Below are 20,815 nucleotides of genomic sequence, written 5' to 3'. Positions count from 1 at the left end.
CAGATTTCAATTGATTACAATTAAATGATATTTTACAATGATTTCAATTTCATGACATTTATAAAATGAATAAATTTCATTTTAACATTCTCTACCAATCTTCATGGTCTGCAGGCATATTCTTTATAAGACCTTGAATACGACCAAGAATTATTTCATTGGTACTACGACAATTATCTGCACCGTAAGGTGGCTCAATAAATAGTGCATCAGAAATGGACAAAATTTCGTCATTATTCCCTGTAAGTTGCACTGGAAGCCTGTTCTTAATTAGCCACAATTTAAGTCGTTTCTTAAGACTTTCAAGTTCCTCCTCTGTGAGTAAACTGGTTTCCTTTGGTCGGAACATAGCATCTAGCTTTGATTTGACATGTAATTCAGTATCCTCGTCAATGATAGATATTGAGGACACAGAGCTGCCGTTTATTATGTCCATTTTGGTTTTATCGTCATTGAATGTCATCAATACAATACATTCAGACACTGGATCTATAGTATACACCCAACCTGTGTATTCAGATCCATCTTCTACTAACACATTTACTTGTTTATATACATACTGCATCCATTCATCTGGATCTTTGATGAAAATGTTGTGCGGATCTATTTCAGTTTCTTCAGACATAGCAAAGTCTTACTCAAAGAATGTACTTAAACTTAGATATAATTTTCGAATCAATTCCTTCTTGGTTTCAACCAAAACACAATGACAAAATCTATAGTCCGTATCTATTTCAATGTAAAGTTTATAGTGATTTCCTTTCAATACAACGTACACAAATTTAGTCTACAAAATAAAAAAGTTAGCTTGACAAATCAAACTTGTCCATACTTTTATATTTTTCTAATAATGCAGTTTTAACTGTTAACTGATTCCTAAGAATATCTATCTGTTTGATTTGTTCTGATTGACTTTGTTGAATTCCTGGCATTTTTTCTACAAATTCTCTAGCTTTGTCCAATTTTGTTTTCAACTCGGTCATCTTAGTGTTTACATCTCCAGACTCTTTTTCTACACTGAAATAAACAAAAATATATCTCATCAGACATTTTTGATATGACTACAATTTTATCCAATTGTTAGTTTACAGTTTGTCTTAAAAACATTCTTTTTTGAGCATACCGGGTATTTGTTTTTCATTTATTGTTTTATACATAAATCTGGCCTTTAAATAACTTCTTTTAGTCATTTTATATTGTCAATTCAGGGCCTTCTGTAGCATGTTATGCGGTATGGGTTGCTCATTGTTGAAGGCCATAAAGTGACCTACATATTCATGTCTAGTCATGATACCAAACCCTGCGAGGCTACATTGTATGTGAGAAGCAGGACAAGTTCATTGTAAAAAGCTGATGCATAAAATGTATTGCAGCTTAATTTAGGGGTACTACATGATGTACAATGTACTCATTTTGTACAATTGTTCACATTATTTTTATTATGTAATACAATGTACATGTAATTATCTATTTATTGAACTCAATGTTTTGATAATTACATGTAATAAGCTGTCTTTAATGATTCTACTTCTGGTATAAAATGTACAATCAATTTTTGGATAGCTTTTAACAGATAAATGATAGGACTCAAATAGTGTAACTAGGTTGAAGTTTCTGAAGTGGTGCATTCAGTCCAAAAATCATGCATCCAGAATATGATCAAGTCTATTAACGACTCACATATTCCTTATTTTTATTGGAAACATACTTTTCACTTTATACCAATACAAAAGTTTGATTGTGATTCGGTTCACATATAACAATTAATACAAACATAAGCTCTTGAGAGCTTTTTACCAATTTTAATAGTGTATTCTTTTTTTCGCCATTGAGATTTATGGGCTGAGTTGTAACCCTGTCAATAGAGTAGAGAACACAGAGGTTACATTATTACATTATTGCATCTAACAAATTGCTTAATTTAATTTTTAAAATTGCAATAGAAAATAAAAGATTGCTTTTTTTATCAGTTTCTATGAAACTAAAATTGTAAAAAAACAATGAGAGTTATCCAAAGAGTGAAGAAATTAAAGAATAAAAAAAAATATCTTTCCCATTTATTATGTTTATCAGTTTTTGTAAAACTGTAATTGTCATGATTGTATAAAACATTTGGTGCTACAATGTATCCCAATATTCCAATAAAATAAAAGAATATGTCCTGTCCAAGGTCACAAATGCTCCCCCTCCCCAGTGCCACTGGCAGTGGCTACGTATTGAACAATAAATTGTAAACAGGGTGTTTTGGGGGATGGCACCCCAGAATCTGAAGTTCACTAAAAAATTCTCATTGAAAAAAAAAGTGTTGTGAAATTATTTGTTAGCACATGATGTTAATGCTACACTGGTGGCAGTGTCAGTGGTGCTAAACCACTGTTCCCACTCAAACTTGCTGATAAATTAATAAGTAAAGCATTGAGAGCATTTGACAACGTTATATATATAGCTGACTGTGCGGTATGGGCTTTGCTCATTGTTGAAGGCCGTACAGTCCTATAGTTGTTAATGTCTGTGTCATTTTGGTCTCTTGTGGACAGTTGTCTCAATCATACCATATCTTCTTTTTTAAATTATCATTGTTTGATGTCACTGCTAGTTAGAGACAAAACGAAAAATGACTTGAAGCCCAAATTCAAACTCTGTCTGCAAGGTTTGGTTTTTAAAATTATGTATGAGTTTCATAAAATATGCATGAGGCAAAGTAAAGTGAAAATGCAGAATGAGAATAAATGGAAAATGTGTCCATGGGACACAGATGATCCCCCTTGCATGCATATATAAATGTTATAAAGGGACATAACTAAAGAACTGTAAAAGTGATGCTACCCAAATTTGTACTTGATCTGAGTTTTGTGGTAATACTTATTGTTGTGTATATGTTTCATAACATTTAGTTGAGGAAAACACAAGTTAGAGAATGGAAACGAAAAATCCAGCATTATTTTTCCATTTGTATAGGGGCATAACTCTAGAATGATAAAAGTGACTCCACATAAATTAAAAGTGTTTTGCAGTACTTAGCATTAGATAGAAGTTTCATAACATTTGGTAGAGGCAAACTTAAGGTAATGAAAGGAAATGAAAAATTAAGCAATTTCCACTTCAAAAAAGGCATAACTCTAGAAAGGTAAAAGTGAAGCCAGCAATATTCAAATTTGATATTTGTTTTGTGGTACAATGTACAGATGTAAAAAACATTGTGTATAAGTTTCATAACATTTGGATGAGACAAACTGTCATATCGGGGCCTTTTATAGCTGACTATGTGGTATTGGTTTTGCTCATTAATGATGACATTTAGTTGTTAATTTCCGTGTCATTTGGTCTCTTGTGGAGATTTGTCTCATTGGCAATCATACCACATCTTCTTTTTATAAAGTTAACAAAAAGTTCAGCAATTTTTCCATTGGAAAGGGGCATAATTCTATAACGGTAAAGGTGACGCTATCCAAATTCAAACAGTTTTTTTTTCAGCTACTGTAAGTAATAGGGTTATTTATGGAAAGAACTTGTCTAGATTCGTCAAATCACTGGGGACAACTGAAACTGTTTAGTTAGAATACATTGAAAACACAGATTTTAGGATCATCACATAGTGCCTTAAAAATGGGTCTCATTGGGGTCGAAGCATGATGCAGGATTGCTGATTTTTTTTTGTAAGTGTGACACGTGAAAGTCAAATTATTGTGTCGTGAAAACGGGAAATGAGGTCTAGTGGGACCCAGGATATGACAAAAAAATGAGATTTGCTTACATACATAGTGTAAGCGGGATATGGGAATCTGACAAAACAGTAAGCAGGATTCGGGATCAGAACCCCCAAATGAGACCCCCTTAAACTTTCCTATACTATAATCGTAAAACCTTATCGCTATTTGTCCATCACACAGGTTCCCGTAATATTTTGACAACATAATACAAATATCTGAGGCCACAATGGAAAAGTGATTGTTGTATGACATAAATAGTTCAAGCCGGACAGATTCTCAGGTCGGCAGAGAATAGCAATAAGGTGTATAGATGCATCTCCATCGGTTTGTCTGTACTCATAGCAGATTTTGGCGACTAAACACTGCCACTACGTTAAGACGCTTTATAGGTAATTTCATGATTTGGACAACTTCAAAAAATTTAGTTAAATATTATTTGTGGTATTTAGATTTACCAAACGTTGAATGTGCTCTTACGGGTTGCGTTTCCGTCTTCTTTTAATATCATAGCATAGAAATATTGCTTCAATAGTAAAACCGATTTATTTTATATCTTTTAAATAGTCTATTACCTCTTTAACAAGTCAGAAATTAATGGTAAGAAATTTAGTTCTTGTTCGCCGGTATCCCCCATTTCCAGGGGTAAAAGAAGTAATATTTGAGCCGTGGTTTCGTACATTTAAGATGTGGTCTGAATTTTAACATGTTAATTAATATCAGTCTTAAATTAGTATAATCACTTTTAAACATATTTATCTTAATTATTTCTTTATATTAACACTTAAAACAATTTTGTTTAATCATTTAAAACTAGACGTTGTCATGTGACTTATCAAAATAGACAAAATGGCGACCTATGAATGGTTTGTTTCCTCCCACAAATTCTAAACCGATTTAAAACATATAAACTGTCGTTTAGCGGGGATGCAGGCACATCTTCAAAATATGCATTTCATACTTGTTCCTTCCCAAAAACTAGGAATCAAGAAAATTCAGAATTTCACAACTTCAGTTTTTGTGTAACTTTAAAGTGTAAGGCAAAATGTCTGTCCCATCATAATTGGTTAAATAAAGAATTTCTTTTTCTATCCTGTATACTCTTATAATTCAGAGTTACTCCAAACGTCTTCATCATCCTTGAAGATCACTTTTACAGGACATGCACATTGTAGTTGTTGTCAATTTGTTCTCATCCTTAATACACAGGGACTCGGTTAGCAGATTAAAATTTTGTAAATCAATGTTTTTAATTTATTTTTTAGTATTTCCTGTCTATTTGCATTACTATATTAACGTATTTAACGTTGCCATCACTATTTCTTTGTTTTCTGGCAATGTGCAGTTTACTATCCATATCCATATACTGAAAAAACCTAAAGGGATCTAAGTCGCCATCTTGAATTGCCTTCCCTACTTCAGATAAAAAATAATTAAAAATATTAATAAATTACTATATACCTTACAACAGCCCTCATTTTCTTCCGAAATTATTCTTCTATCACATGCATATTTTGATTTGTGGATTAACAGAACCCTTACGCAGTTTCAGTTGCATTCGTGTCAGAATATTCAAATTTCCCGGCGAAAGCAACGTATCATTCGGAAACTTCCAGGTTGATGCGTTTACTACAACGATAAATCCTTATAAACAGACGAGTGCTGTCCCCTAACTTCATACCTACGCCACACCAAGATATCCTTCATATAAATTAAATATCAAACAAAAATGTCTTTGAACAGTTAGTGCATGTATTGTTTCAATATCAGATTATCCTCCTATCCTTCCGCCCATTGAAAATATCAAATGATTGTCCCAAACTATCGGGTTGTATTTCTGAGATCTTCTGACATCGTCCTGATATTTTTCAAATCATGGATTTATGCAGTACAACATTTATATAATCAGAGGAGTATGTATGTATATGGAAAAGGGGCCTACTGATTGAACTTCATACATGCATGTATGATAAGTTAATATACTTTTTCAAAGTATTACTCCAAGTTGACCACCTACCAACCGGCCCTCCCCCTTTTTTTATATCCTGGTACTGTTAGTAAACCTTATAAATCCCATTGAACGTGTCAATATTTTAAGTAACTTCTTCATTTTATTGATGTGTCTACGAAAAAGTCAGTGATTTATGTTACCCCGTTTGAAGAAAGGTTCTATTCGTTAATAATTTTGCGCTCGATATGTAATAATAAATCAGGGGACAGCACTCGTCTGTTTTTAAGGATTTATCGTTGTAGTAAACGCATCAACCTGGAAGTTTCCGAATGATACGTTGCTTTCGCCGGGAAATTTAAATATTCTGACACGAATGCAACTGAAACTGCGTAAGGGTTCTGTTAATCCACAAATCAAAATATGCATGTGATAGAAGAATAATTTCGGAAGAAAATGAGGGCTGTTGTAAGGTATATAGTAATTTATTAATATTTTTAATTATTTTTTATCTAAAGTAGGGAAGGCAATTCAAGATGGCGACTTAGATCCCTTTAGGTTTTTTCAGTATATGGATATGGATAGTAAACTGCACATTGCCAGAAAACAAAGAAATAGTGATGGCAACGTTAAATACGTTAATATAGTAATGCAAATAGACAGGAAATAATAAAAAATAAATTAAAAACATTGATTTACAAAATTTTATTCTGCTAACCGAGTCCCTGTGCCTTAATATGCATGAACATGATGAAAATATTTGCCACTGGACATTTTTCAAACATCAATCTTTTAATTGGTATTACATAGTGCTTAAGTCATGTCAGCATTTGGGTTAAATGACGTTAACAGTAATTTTTGGGGCATAAAGATAACACTTTCTTTTAGACGATAAAAAAATCAACTGATTTTGATGCATCATGTTAATTTTTTTCCAAAAATGACTCTAATGATAATTATTTGAGACCTCTGACGAATTTTGATACAAATATGTTGACAAATCATAAAAAGATTTAACCAATTTGCTGTTGAAGGTATCCGAAAATGACCATTTGACGACTGACGGTAAAGGGCATTACTTCCTAGGCCTTTGAAATGGGAGTTTGAGCAAGATGAACAAATAGTTGTTTAAACTATGTAGAGCATATGCAATAATTGCAAGTATAAATCAGCTAGGTCAAGATAAAAAATTGATTGTTGTAAAAGATTCTTTGTGGCCCTGAATTAAAGTTACCACCAACCTTTCAAAATTGTAATCCTATGATACAGGCTGATCTCAAAGCGCTAAAATCCATTTTCTGGGAAATGGTGTAAAAGTTTAAGTTCTTTCCTTTTCAAACTAGCACACCTTTCAAATGACCAAATTTTAATGCAATTTTATTTTAAACATTTAAAATATATTTTATGTGACATGTTATATATTTTATATCAAAAGTAAGTATTGATAAAGGATGATTATATCTGTAATTAAAAGAAGGACGAAAGATACCAGAGAAAGTATCAAACTCTGACATAGATAGAAAATAAACTGACAATGCCATGCTAAAAATTAAAAGACAAAAATAATAGTACAGAAGACACAACATACAAAACTAATGACTAAGCAACACGAACCCCACCAAAAACTTGGGGTGATCTCAGGTGTTCCGGAAGGGTAAGCAGATCCTGCTCCACATGTGGCTGTACAGGTACAAGATTTAATTAGTCCAAATGTAAACTTTGCTTAATTTAGAACAAATGTCTAGCACACTAGCCATGTAATAGTGGCATCCTTCTTTGAAAAATCCCTTGTCATTTAGCATGATTTAATTCACAAATGCTTTAATGGGACATACATTGTAGAGTTCAATTTGTATTTGATATTAAAAGTGTATATACAATTATACAGTGAAATGTGTTTTACTTAGGTATTCATGGTTGTACATAAATTTATTTTTAAGGTTTCCAAGGTCCAGAAACTATGATGTCGAAAGAAATAGAGAACGGCTTGTTGGTGAAGAACCTTCTTCTCATCCACTAAAATCAATTACAGTAAGAAATATTTTGTCATGCTTAAATTGAAACATTTAACTCAAATCTTGAACTAGCTGTTCCATTTAAGAAGTAAATATTTTTAAATATTGGTGCACCTTTGTACACATTAATACAGAAAAAAGGAACAATGATAATTGATTAGTTTTATAATTTATCACAAATTAAAGCACTGCAACTTGTTTAAAACATTTTTTTTATTTTTTTTTTTTTATTTTGATTTCATATTGTAAAAGGTTGTAGATGCCAAGAAGACAGACAAGAAGAGCACAACACCATCAAAAAATGAAAAGAAACCAGTTTCCAGTTCAGTAATCAAGGATCCCCTGAGTTCCATGTTAGACCCTCTTAGTGCCTCATTAGAAGGATCAGATCCCTTATCACAGATGTCAATAGCATCATCCTCATTACCTACTACAGGGAGAAAATCAAGTTTTAAGGTACATATTAATGTAAATATAGTTAGAAACACTTATACCATAGCTATTGTAAGATGTTACTTTTGTAAGTTTGGCAATCTTAAAACCACAATGAATTTAAACAAATTAAGTTCAATAGTATATTTTTTTCATATGAAAATTGTATCAAGGGGAGATAATTATTGAATTTCTTCAACATTATTGATTTTGTTATCGAACGTACTCTGTTGAATGTATATCAAAGTTTTTAGTACTGAAGAACTTGACTTATGGTATTGTCTTCACAATGTAGATAATGGATTGATTTCTAAATTTATTTTCTATACTATTGTCTTGGTGTGCATTACAGTTCAAATTCAGAGTAACTTTTGCAACATGTTTTCTTTACAATTACTCATTTTCATGGAACATTGTTTTGAACTGTTTTGCATTTTGATACATTTTACACTAGATGGACCTATATTTTTCATTTCAATATGAATTTAAATGCTTTATCGCTATACATGTATTATGTTGATCTATTTATTTATGCCTATTAATTTTCTATTACTTACGATAAATATTTCAGGAATCAGCAGAAACAGATGGTTTAGATGAAACATTTGAACCATGGAGTGTCAAAAAGTCATCAATACTTACAAAATATTCTACATCTGAGAAATTATCAATAACCACAAGCTTCCTATCATCCTCAGATAAAGAAAAAGGTAACAAGCTTATACAATAATTGAGTTATGTATTTATAAACATGATGTATTTACTATGTGTGAGATATCATTTAAAATGGCCGACCAAATGCATCAAAACAAATCATGGAAGAGATTATTTTTATAAACTTGTAGACAAATCTTTTTTTGCTGTGCAACCATACACATAAAAGGGTCATTTTGATTTTCCATGCATCAATGATTGTGGTTTTTTTTATGATATTGGCAAGATCAAAGTTAAAACGTCTTATAAGAAAGTCCAAAAAGATATGAGGTCACCTCAGCAAATTAACTTGAAATATTTTGTATAGGTATTACAATAAGGTTCTTTTCTCAGAATAAATTAATATTACAAGTCATAGAAGAAAGCTATTATAACATCTATGAAACTCATAACACTTTATCACTATACAAATGCAATAATTAAGACTCCAACATTGATGGAAGAAAAAGAGAGAAATAATAAGCTTTGTTTCAACTGCTCTATTTTCTTTATTTTAATTTACAGTTGCAATGAGACCCTCAACTACCACCACCGTCACAGATAAGGTTAGAAACAGACTGGAACAGCTTGATGATTTTGAAGAGGTTTGTAGTTTTGTTTGGGTTTTTTATTTATATACACCAATTATTTTTTATGAAAATGTTTCACAAATTGACTGGGGTTAACAGCATCATAGAACAATTGGTTCTTACAGTGGTGAATTTACATAAGCATTAGGATATAGGAAATGAAATGGAAAATGAAACAAATTAAAAGTAGGTAGGCACTGAATTCTTAGATATTCACTTCATAATATTCTTGATTGTAAAATCATAGTATTCTGTAAATATTTTTTAGACTTTTTGTACCATTAATGTAAACAGATAAAGTAAACACTAAAAACAACTTCACTTTGCTGTATTACACAGTTAAGGTAAAGTTTGTTAAGATAACTATTCATAAATCTTTATTTAAGAATTGTTAGAATTATTTTTGATTTGATTTTGTAATAAAGTGTAAAATTTGATTATTTTTTGCAGGGTTCAGTTCAAGAAATGTTAAATTTAAGTCAGCAGGATTATGTCAACAGAATAGATGAACTAAATCAAGCATTGATCGATGCTTGGCAACATGACCAAAGAGTTAAAGCTCTCAAAATTGCTATACAGGTATATATTGTAGTTTTATAGGATAAGATTTCATACAATCTTCCAAAGACTCAGCGACTCATTTCACATAAAACAAAAAAAGATACTAGTAAGTCATGAACATTTTAGTATATTTTTAAAGTAACGATGAAGATTTTTTTGTGAAAAGACCAATAATTGTTTGTTTATTTCAGATAATTTCATACATGTTCATTTGTACTCTAATAAAAAAAAAACAAAAAAATTGTTAATCAGGAAATCACTTATTAATGTTATTGTAGAACAATGGACCAAAATCTTTAAAACTGGTATTTGCTGCCAAAAAATAAACAATTGTACCACTAACAGAAAATAATTACGATAAGGAAAATACCTTCTAGCTGTTTTATTAAGCACCATTGAATTAAACACCAAAGTAATTTGTAATAAAAGGTACAGGTAGATCAAAATTCATGGTCAGAGTATACTGTTTTCTTCCTTTTCAGTGCTCTAAACTGTTAGCAGATACATCTGTTTTGCCATTTTATCCCAGCAAGTTTGTCCTGATAACAGATATACTTGATACATTTGGTAAGAACTGTAATTTAGATGAGACAAACCCTATTGAAATTTTGTGTTATCATTGAATCAAGTTGAAAAGATTGCTTTGTTTTTGTGGCTAGGTTGTCTAAGTAGTAATAGTCTTCAGTGATAGCTAGCCTGTCACCACTGCGATCGTGAGTATGAACCCCACTTGTTCTGATCTAAATAGACTAGGATAAACAATTTTTCTCCCAAAGGTCTTTGGTTTTCCGTGCACTGTGGCTTCCTCCACCAATAAAAACCAAAATATAGCCATAAGTGCTGACAATTGGAGTTTAAATACCAGCAACTTATACATACTGTGTATGTAAAACCAAATATTAAAAGCAAAAAAGTTAGGAAGAAGTTACCACCCCAACTTATACAAGTGACCATACAATATGTCAAGCTACTAATTGACATTTTCTAGAATCAAATTCATCAGATATTACAAACGATTTTCCATCAGCACAAAGTTCTTCGATTATTGTCAATAAAAATTAATATAATTGAGTGACATGGATGTTGATAGTACTTAACAAATAACTAAAAACTCCTACACAGATTTGAATTTTATTCAGTTTAAACTCTGAATTAAATCTAATGATTTTTGGTGGGGTCTATGTTGCTTAGTCTTAAGCTTACTATGTTGTGTCTTGTGTACTATTATTTGTCTGTTTGTCTTTTTCTGTTTTGGATGTGGGGTTGTCAGTTTATTTTCGATCTATGAGTTTGACTGTCCTCTGAAATCTTTCACTTCTCTTTTGTTTAATGAAATTGAATTATTTCTTTTATATTTAATGAATAATTGTTAGTTGGTTAACATCCAGTGTCAAATTTGTCATTCATGTTTTAGGAAGATCTTTAAAATAAGATATTTACTGTGCAGATAAAGTTTCACTATAGTATTTTTTTTATTTCAGGAAGACTTGTTTATGATCGACTGAAAGAGAAAGCAGTCTATATACCTGCAGGCAGTGGAGTTCCTCTTAAACTACCTGGTAATATACCACCTTCTGGGAGCACTTAAGTAAAACAGCTGGTTGTGTTGAAAATGTGAAGTTGAACTTTACTGAAAATCCTCCAGGGAAACTTTTGATATATATTTAATCTATTTTCCTTTCAAACTGAAGTAATTATTTGCAGTTGCTTCTTCTGTCTTGGATAAGTATAATGTAAAGCATGCAAGATATACCTGTCTCTCTGAAGATTTAGAAAATAAAATTTCTGTTCGAAATACTGATGGATATATGATATTTTGTGTTTTTTTGTTTTTGTTTTTATTAAAATAATGTATACACAAGTATTAATTTGCCAGTTCGTACTCAGAAGTTAATGTTAGTCCTAAGGAAAACCATTTTTACCATGAGAAATCCACAAATATAGTTATACCATATTTATGTTGCATTCCAGATAATTTTACTCCTGATCAAGTACCAGAGTCTGCAAAGGAGACCTGTAGAAACTGGTTCTTTAAGATAGCTTCCATTAGAGAATTAATTCCAAGATTTTACGTGGAAACAGCCATATTAAAATGTTACAGTTACCTAAATAACCAGTAAGTAAGAGAGGGCTTTTATAATATTTATGACAAAACTTCATACACAGTTTTTATGGGATATCAAAATATTTTGTAGCTTTCATTATAATTGTATATTATTAGTGTCATTTAAAAGGTTAATTTGGTAGAGAGGTATTTGTAGAAGTGCTCTTTCACCAAATTCATAACTATGTATCCATAATTCAATATTATTGAAATTAATTCACTAATTGTTTCATTTATAAGATTTGATTACCTTTCTGAGTGTAAAAGAAACAGCTGCATAAGTCTGTAAGTTAGGAAATTGAATCTATGGCTAACAGTCATTAACTTTTTAAGTGTGTTCATCATTCTCTGACTCGGAATTTAGCCAATTAAAGTAAAGTATATTCAGATATTATTGTGAGGTTTTTATAATTACAAAAAATGCGACAGACTTTTAAACTCGCATTTTGAAATATTTTATATGAATTAAACAGGATTTTTCTCAAAAATCATAAAAATTAAAATTGCATTTAAGTCTAAAATGACAAAATCGCAAAAATAAATGCACGCAATAATTTCTGAATTTACAGTACTCGATTTTGGGTTTAGGCACAAATTTTGTACTCAGTAAAGTGTCGTGACTGTAAAATGCATTCCAGTGAGACAGTAATTTTGTGTTTTATGTAAAGTTACATTTCTATTAAAGATCCGTAATGTATTTAAGATGAAAATTACAAAAAAAATGTCTTTGTTATCAGGGAATATACAGATGCCATAGACAGATTATGTGTTATGACCAGAGGTATAGGTGATCCACTGGTAGCTATTTATGCCAAATGTTATCTGTGTCGGGTAAGTGCTTTATTTTTTAAGGTGGTACCCAACACTTTCACTAAAATCAATTTGGCTCGTTTAATTTTCATAACATTTTCACAAAGTATTTACTTTGACCCTTTAACAAAAATAATAAAAATTTCCAAAATTTTGAACCAACCATTTTTTCAGAAAAATTACACTGGTTATATAGCAGTTTGACAAACACCAATTTTGATCCCTGAGAAGCTTAATATTCCCTTTACAACACAATGTAATTAAAACGTTTAGCTGACTTTACAGAGTTATATCCCTGTAGTGTTAGGTACCACCTTAAGGGATACTAATGTTCATGGATTTCATGGGTTTAGGGAAACCATGAATTTTAAAAAAATGTACAAATATAAATAATTGGTATTCATGAAAATAAGTCAATCCACAGTATATATAGTTCATATGTAACTTTACTTGCCAGATGCTACCTCGATTTGACAAGTAACTAGATTTATAGGTTGTTCACTTATAGATATTTATTAAAAGTGTTGTACTAATTTATAAATTGTATAGTTGATTCAGATATATGCACTATATAAAACTTTAAAAGTAACAAACTACAAGTTTAAAGTGGGTCTCATTGGGGTCTAAGCGTAATGCGGGATTGCCGATTTTTTGTAAGCGGGACACGTGAAATACAAATTATTGTGCCGTGAAAACGGGAAATGAAGTCTGGTGGGACCGGGGAAATTACAAAAAAATGACAATTGCTTACGTACATAGTGTAAGCGGAATACGGGAATCTAACAAATTAGTAAGCGGGATCTGGGATCAGAACCCCCCAATGAGACCCCCTTTAAAAGAGTATCTCACATATCATTATTTGTATTTTGAGTGATTTTGAATATATGCAGAAAGTTATTTTTAGATTAGATTATACTTTCTTGCATTTCTACCTGTTTCCTAACATTGTAAGAAGTTAAAATAATATTTTGAATCAATTTATGTATATTTTAAAAGTTTTATTTGATTATGGAATAAATAATGATATTTGATATGCTCACACAATTAAATGTTTTTACAGGTTGGCATTTTGATAGCACCTAAAACAAGAGACCATATACTACCATGCTATGAAGATTTCCTGGCCACATACTCACAGGTATTAAACAGGCTTTTTTTACCAAACAAATATTGGTCATAAATTATCAAAAGCAAATATAAATTGCATTATTTAGAAAGAGATAGATTTTGTATAGATTTTTGTAAGTTGGTGTATAATTTTGAATAAATGATGCCTGTAATTGAAAAAGGGTACAGTGTATGTTAAAAAAGAGTGAATACACAGCAATGAATTTGACAAATTCAGGTTATAATCAACAAATTTCCATGACAACTTAAGGAAAAATAGAAATGTATCAAATAAATAATTGCAAAAGTTTTTGTATGTTAAAGAATTTTTAAATCATGATTTTTCATGAAAATCTTTATGTGAGCATACAACTTATGGGTACATTGTATTTGCAAATTTTATAACATTTGTAGGTGCAAAAGGATGCTGTGCAAAATACCTTAGCCATGCAGAAAATAGAGATGCCTAGATATCTTACATTGTTTTCTCCTGCCTTGGACTGGCTGTTACAATGTATAGCCAATAAATCTACAGAAAAGACGCTTATGGATATCCTGGAGAAATCAAGGAAACAATGTAATAAGTAAGTAACTTTTAAAGCTGTTAGAAAAAACTGAGAATGGAAATGGGGAATGTGTCAAAGAGACAACAACCCAACCAAAAAGTAGAAAACAGCCAAAGGCCACCATGCTTCAGCTGGCCCATAAACAAAATATGTACTAGTTCAGTGATAATGGAGTTCACAATCAGGCTAATTCTAACATTGAAATTATGCGAAATCAAAATGTTACCATTATAATTGTAATAAGTGGTAAGGTTCAGTAAATATTTTTCACTCACACACTTGATATTAAGTGTTTAGCCTACTGCATTGATGACAGAGATGTGTGTTTCCTTTTCTATGCCTTCTTACCTACCCTTACATATTATCTAGATATTCTTGTTGAAGTCCAGAAATATTTTTGTTCAATAGAAGGATGGAATCAATTTCTATGCTCTGTTATGTGAATGCCATTAAGGTTATCATTTTTAGCTTTTCCCATCACTTTGCGTCCGTCTTCGTTAACTTTTACAAAAATCTTCTCCTCTGAAACAACTGGGCCAAATTAAACCAAACTTGGGCACAATCATCATTGGGGTATCTAGTTTAAAAAATGTGTCCGGTGACAAAGGCCAACTAACCAAGATGGCCACCATGGCTAAAAATAGAACATAGGGGTAAAATGCAGTTTTTGACTTATAACTCAAAAACCAAAGCATTTAGAGCAAATCTGACGGGAGTAAAATTGATTATCAGGTCAAGATCTATCTGCTCTGAAATTTTCAGATGAAACGGACAACCCGTTGTTGGGTTGCTGCCCCTGAATTAGTAATTTCAAGGAAATTTTCCTGTTTTTGGTTATTATCTTGAATATTATTATAGATAGAGATAAACTGTAAACAGCAATAATGTTCAGCAAAGTAAGATTTACAAATAAGTCAACATGACCGAAATGGTCAGTTGATCCCTTTAGGAGTTATTGCCCTTAATAGTCAATTTTTAACCATTTTTAGCTCACCTGGCCCAAAGGGCCAAGTGAGCTTTTCTCATCACTTGGCGTCCGGCGTCTGTCGTCGTCGTTAACTTTTACAAAAATCTTCTCCTCTGAAACTACTGGGCCAAATTAAACTAAACTTGGCCACAATCATCATTGGGGTATCTAGTTTAAAAAATGTGTGGCGTGACCCGGCCAACCAACCAAGATGGCCGCCATGGCTAAAAATAGAACATAGGGGTAAAATGCAGTTTTTGGCTTATAACTCAAAAACCAAAGCATTTAGAGCAAATCTGACAGGGGTAAAATTGTTTATCAGGTCAAGATCTATCTGCCCTGAAATTTTGAGATGAATCGGACAACCCGTTGATAGGTTGCTGCCCCTGAATTAGTAATTTTAAGGAAATTTTCCTGTTTTTGGTTATTATCTTGAATATTATTAGCTCACCGGGCCCGAAGGGCCAAGTGAGCTTTTCCCATCACTTGGCGTCCGGCGTCCGTTGTCTGTCGTCCTGCGTTAACTTTTACAAAAATCTTCTCCTCTGAAACTACTGGGCCAAATTAAACTAAACTTGGCCACAATCATCATTGGGGTATCTAGTTTAAAAAATGTGTGGCGTGACCCGGCCAACCAACCAAGATGGCCGCCATGGCTAAAAATAGAACATAGGAGTAAAATGCAGTTTTTGGCTTATAACTCAAAAACCAAAGCATTTAGAGCAAATCTGACATGGGGTAAAATTGTTTACCAGGTCAAGATCTATCTGCCCTGAAATTTTCAGATGAATCGGATAACTTGTTGTTGGGTTCCTGCCCCTGAATTGGTAATTTTAAGGAAATTTTACTGTTTTTGGTTTTTATCTTGAAAATTATTATAGATAGAAATAAACTGTAAACAGCAATAATGTTCAGCAAAGTAAGATTTACAAATAAGTCAACATGACAGAAATGGTCAGTTGACCCATATAGGAGTTATTGCCCTTTATAGTCAATTTTTAACCATTTTTCGTAAATCTTAGTTATCTTTTACAAAAATCTTCTTCTCTGAAACTACTAGGCCAAACTAATCCAAACTTGGCCACAATCATCTTTGGGGTATCTAGTTTAAAAAATGTGTTCGATGACCCAGCCATCAAATATAGGGGTAAAATGCAGTTTTTGGCTTATAACTCAAAAACCAAAGCATTTAGAGCAAATCTGACATGGGTAAAATTGTTTATCAGGTCAAGATCTATCTGCCCTGAAATTTTCAGATGAATCGGACAACCTGTTGTCGGGTTGCTGCCCCTGAATTGGTAATTTTAAGGAAATTTTGCTGTTTTTGGTTATTATCTTGAATATTATTATAGATAGAGATAAACTGTAAACAGCAATAATGTTCAGCAAAGTAAGATTTACAAATAAATAAGTCAACATGACCGAAATGGTCAATTGACCCCCTAAGGAGTTATTGTCCTTTATAGTCAATTTTTAACAATTTTCATAAAATTTGTAAATTTTTATTAATATTTTCCACTGAAACTACTGGGCCAAGTTCATTATAGATAGAGATAATTGTAAGCAGCAAGACTGTTTAGTAAAGTAAGATGCACAAACACATCACCATCACCAAAACACAATTTTGTCATGAATCCATCTGTGTCCTTAGTTTAATATGCACATAGACCAAGGTGAGCGACACAGGCTCTTTAGAGCCTTTAGTTTTTATTATGGCCCCGCAACAAAGTTGTCGGTGCCATATAGTTTTACCCTTGTCAAAGTTTCGTCATTCTGTCATTCTGAACAAACCATTATACAGAGTTTTTTTCTAAACACCTTCAGATATTGGGCTGATTTTTGGTATGAGAGTTACTCATGATGAGTTATAGATCAAGTTTAAGTTTCGTTCTGCTATGCTAATTTTTGCCAAAATTAAGGGTTTACAACTTTGAAAATTGTTGAAAATCACAGTTATACAGACTTTTTTCTATACGCCTCCAGATTTTGAGCTGATTTTTGATATGTGAGACTACCATCATGTTTGTGTCCACATGTGTTATTGAAATTGCAGATTTTTCAACTTTTTGAGACGGGGCCATTCTTGTCGCTTTGACACATCTAGTTTTATTTGATTTAATGTTAACATTGTCTATGATGTTATTTTTAGTGCCTTACTACTGAATTCTATCATATCAGCATTTAAACCAGAATATATAGCTTCCAGATCCACACAGTTTATAGAATTAATCAGAGAATCAGAGGAAGCTGGATTTCCTAAGGTAAGGACTGTAAATCAGAAATCAATATGTGCATTTATTATTGCAACACTGGTAAATTACAAATTGTACAGAAAAATCACTACTGAAATTAAGAATGTACATTTTTAGTATAACAAATCTGAGTCAGCAGAGTCTCAACTTTTTTCACATAAATATAAAGATCCCAATAATTTCTGAATTTACAACATGCGAGAGTTAAATACAGCTAAAATGACAACAACACTTCAGGAAATTGCAACCTGAAGACGCTGATCAAATTGGAGAAACATGTCAACCAATAATAGTTGCAGTTAACTTAATTGTTGTTGTCAATGTAGCGGTATTTAATTATTTTTTATCTGACAATCCTGCATAACATCTAGTATCCACTTAAGGAAACTCTACCAAAACAAAGTGTATGAGGCGTTGGCTCAGCAGATCTTTAATTAAGTGTATCAAAATTTAAAAAAATATTTTTTCTACACACCATGCAAGTACATGTACATCTATCCTTATTGTTAATAGACACATTGTTTTTGATACTAGTTTTATTTATATAAGATTGTTAATAGGGCTCTTCACGGTTAGTTCGGCCATATTGGATAGGGGGCAGATTTTATTGAAAGAGGTGGAAATAGTATGATAGTGTGGGAAATCCTATGCATGTTTCTAAGCAACTGCTCTGTTTTAATGATGTGTTCCCGTATTTTTCACACCATTTTTACCTCCATTATGAAAATCTGCCCCTATCCAATATGGCCGAACTAGCCGTGAAGAACCCTTCATTCAGAACAAAATAAAACTGCCTGCATGCCAAAATTTAATTAAAAAATATTGAAAGAGATTCTTAGAAGAGAAAAAAAAAGTTATGATTTATCATTTTCTGTTTTCTTAGCATTTACTAGATAGGACCCTGGGTCTATGTTTAGTGATGGCATCTCCACCAGAAGAACAAAGATTACCTGTATTGAATGAAGTCTGGAAAAGTATCATGAAACTGAAAAATCCAAGTGTAAGTATTGTCATTAGTATTTTACCAAATTTTCCTGTTTATAAACATATATTTATTATCAATATTATTATTACATACAACGGGAAGGAGGGATCACAGTTGCTTCAGAAGGGTAAATGATCAATGCTCATGTAATGAAACTATGAAACACAAATTATTTTTAAATATCCGATCTGTTAAAAGGATACTACAAAGACCTTTGATAGAACTTTGTACATGAATGATCTCTTATTGAGATTCTGAAAGATTGTAGTGCCTATAAAATATAGTGATCTTTTTTTATATTTTAGGATTACATTGACTGTGCAGAGGTGTGGACTGAATATGTTGTCAAACATTTCGGTGTAAGTATTTTACAAACACTTTAGGTTATTAAGGTCTTTCTTCTCCCAACATTCCTCAAAATTTATTTTTCCATCTTTCAATGTCTTATCAAACCTAGATTGACTACAACACCATTAGTGAATTGGTCCATTTAATTTTGTACTTGCAATATCATTTGTTAATTAGTGCAGTTCCATTAAAGCATACATGATACCAAGGGAAGACAATTTAAAAACGGGAGTAACCATATATAGAGGAAGTACTAGACACTTTCTTACATTTTCAATGTACAATATAGTCTTAAACACCCTTTCCACCCATAGTTGAGATTTTTAAGTGCCTTGCCTTGGTCCCATATAAGTTAATATGGAACAGTCTTGAGATAATGGTATTAAACTGATACTTTATTTCAGAAAAGGGAGATAAACACAATTTTAGCAGACATAATTAAGCACATGACACCAGATAGAGTATTTGAGGACTATTATCCACAGTTACAGTCTGTTGTTACCAAAATAATGTGTCATATCACAAACTTCTCTATGTTATTTTCTTTGGTAAGTACTAATAATAGATGTGGATGTATTATTTTAACATATATTATTTTGTTAAAAATAGTAATGCCAATGAAAATTTATAAAACTTCCTAAATGAAAATTACTCTATGACACTGCACATGCAGCAGGGTAATTAAAACTAATCAAAGAGAAAAAAAATGATGAGGCCATACAATACATGATTTGCAAACATTGTTTAAAAAATTTAATATGTTAATTTGATGTTAGCCATACTCAAATATATTTCTTGCTTTATTTCTTTATTTAAAGGTTGAACTAGAAGGAACATAATATGAAGTTATTTCAATATTGGGCATTCATAAAAACATGTTTTAGAATAAAAAAATCAACAACAAAAGAATGATGATTTTAAAATAAAGCAAATCTCAAAAAGTGAAATTTAATGGAATGTTAGTTAACAAAATGTTTGACAGAAATTACAGAATATTTTCATTTTATTGCAGGACAAATTTTTACCATTCATAGATATGTTCCAGAAGGAATCTGTCCGAGTGGATGTTTGTAAAACTATTATGGAATCTTTTAATAAGTAGGTATTGTTTTTGGAACAGCATATATTTGACAGTACATGTATTATTTAATAATTTCATAAAAGCAAGCTATTGAGTGCTTGATGTAAGATTTCATTGCAAACTTTTCAGTTTAAAGGAATCAGAAAATAAGTGGCCTAATAAACTTATGTAGATCATGATTCCAAGCTACATCCAAAATAGAAATAAAAAGATGTGGTTTGACTTCCAATAAAGACACCTCTCCAGCATAGATCAAATGATGTAGAATTTAACAACCATAGGACCATACGTCCACTTGTATTTTTGTCCATCTGATGAGTTAAGCTTTTTTAAACTGATTTTTATAGTTCGTTCTTATGTTGTACTGTTAGACCACTGTCCCAGGTTAGGGGGAGGGTTGGGATCCCGCTAACATGTTTAACCCCACCACATTATTTATGTATGTGCCTGTCCGTAGTCAGGAGCCTGTAATTCAGTGGTTGTCGTTTGTTGATGTGTTACATATTTGTTTTTCATTCATTTTTTTACATAAATAAGGCCGTTAGTTTTCTCGTTTGAATTGTTTTACATTGTCTTATCGGGGCCTTTTATAGCTGTCTATGCTGTATGGGCTTTGCTCATTGTTGAAGGCCGTACGGTGAATTATAGT

General features: G+C 31.8%; 2 protein-coding genes across 2 annotated transcripts in view; one reads left to right on the top strand and one right to left on the bottom strand.

The window, feature by feature from the left end:
* LOC143044923 (gem-associated protein 6-like) lies at window positions 1-4,391 on the bottom strand. The gene is made up of 2 exons (XM_076217182.1): window positions 4,283-4,391; window positions 1-1,017 (listed from the first exon to the last, which is right to left on the bottom strand). Exon 2 carries the CDS (start codon window positions 623-625, stop codon window positions 92-94), a length of 534 nt encoding a protein of 177 aa, XP_076073297.1. The 5' UTR covers window positions 626-1,017; window positions 4,283-4,391; the 3' UTR covers window positions 1-91.
* Window positions 4,392-4,542: 151 nt separating this feature from the next.
* LOC143044922 (VPS35 endosomal protein-sorting factor-like) overlaps window positions 4,543-20,815 on the top strand; it is a 29,704-nt gene continuing 13,431 nt past the window's right edge. The window contains exons 1-17 of the mRNA XM_076217181.1: window positions 4,543-4,573; window positions 7,596-7,686; window positions 7,923-8,126; window positions 8,674-8,812; window positions 9,321-9,400; window positions 9,836-9,964; window positions 10,429-10,513; window positions 11,428-11,505; window positions 11,918-12,062; window positions 12,788-12,881; window positions 13,921-13,998; window positions 14,382-14,551; window positions 17,650-17,761; window positions 18,636-18,752; window positions 19,043-19,096; window positions 19,490-19,633; window positions 20,098-20,183. Coding sequence (XP_076073296.1) covers window positions 4,557-4,573; window positions 7,596-7,686; window positions 7,923-8,126; window positions 8,674-8,812; window positions 9,321-9,400; window positions 9,836-9,964; window positions 10,429-10,513; window positions 11,428-11,505; window positions 11,918-12,062; window positions 12,788-12,881; window positions 13,921-13,998; window positions 14,382-14,551; window positions 17,650-17,761; window positions 18,636-18,752; window positions 19,043-19,096; window positions 19,490-19,633; window positions 20,098-20,183 — 1,823 coding nt within the window. The 5' untranslated portion in view covers window positions 4,543-4,556. The remainder of the gene's footprint in view (window positions 4,574-7,595; window positions 7,687-7,922; window positions 8,127-8,673; window positions 8,813-9,320; window positions 9,401-9,835; window positions 9,965-10,428; window positions 10,514-11,427; window positions 11,506-11,917; window positions 12,063-12,787; window positions 12,882-13,920; window positions 13,999-14,381; window positions 14,552-17,649; window positions 17,762-18,635; window positions 18,753-19,042; window positions 19,097-19,489; window positions 19,634-20,097; window positions 20,184-20,815) is intronic.

The sequence above is a fragment of the Mytilus galloprovincialis genome, chromosome 9, assembly GCF_965363235.1.
Source record: "Mytilus galloprovincialis chromosome 9, xbMytGall1.hap1.1, whole genome shotgun sequence".
Lineage (NCBI taxonomy): Eukaryota > Metazoa > Mollusca > Bivalvia > Mytilida > Mytilidae > Mytilus > Mytilus galloprovincialis.
The sequence above is the reverse complement of the archived record's forward strand: the minus strand, read 5'-3'. Positions and strand labels throughout refer to the sequence as shown.

What these genes read in the sequence shown, in the direction of transcription:
- LOC143044923 (XM_076217182.1), bottom strand. Translation starts at nt 625, where the DNA reads ATGTCTGAAGAAACTGAAATAGATCCGCACAACATTTTCATCAAAGAT.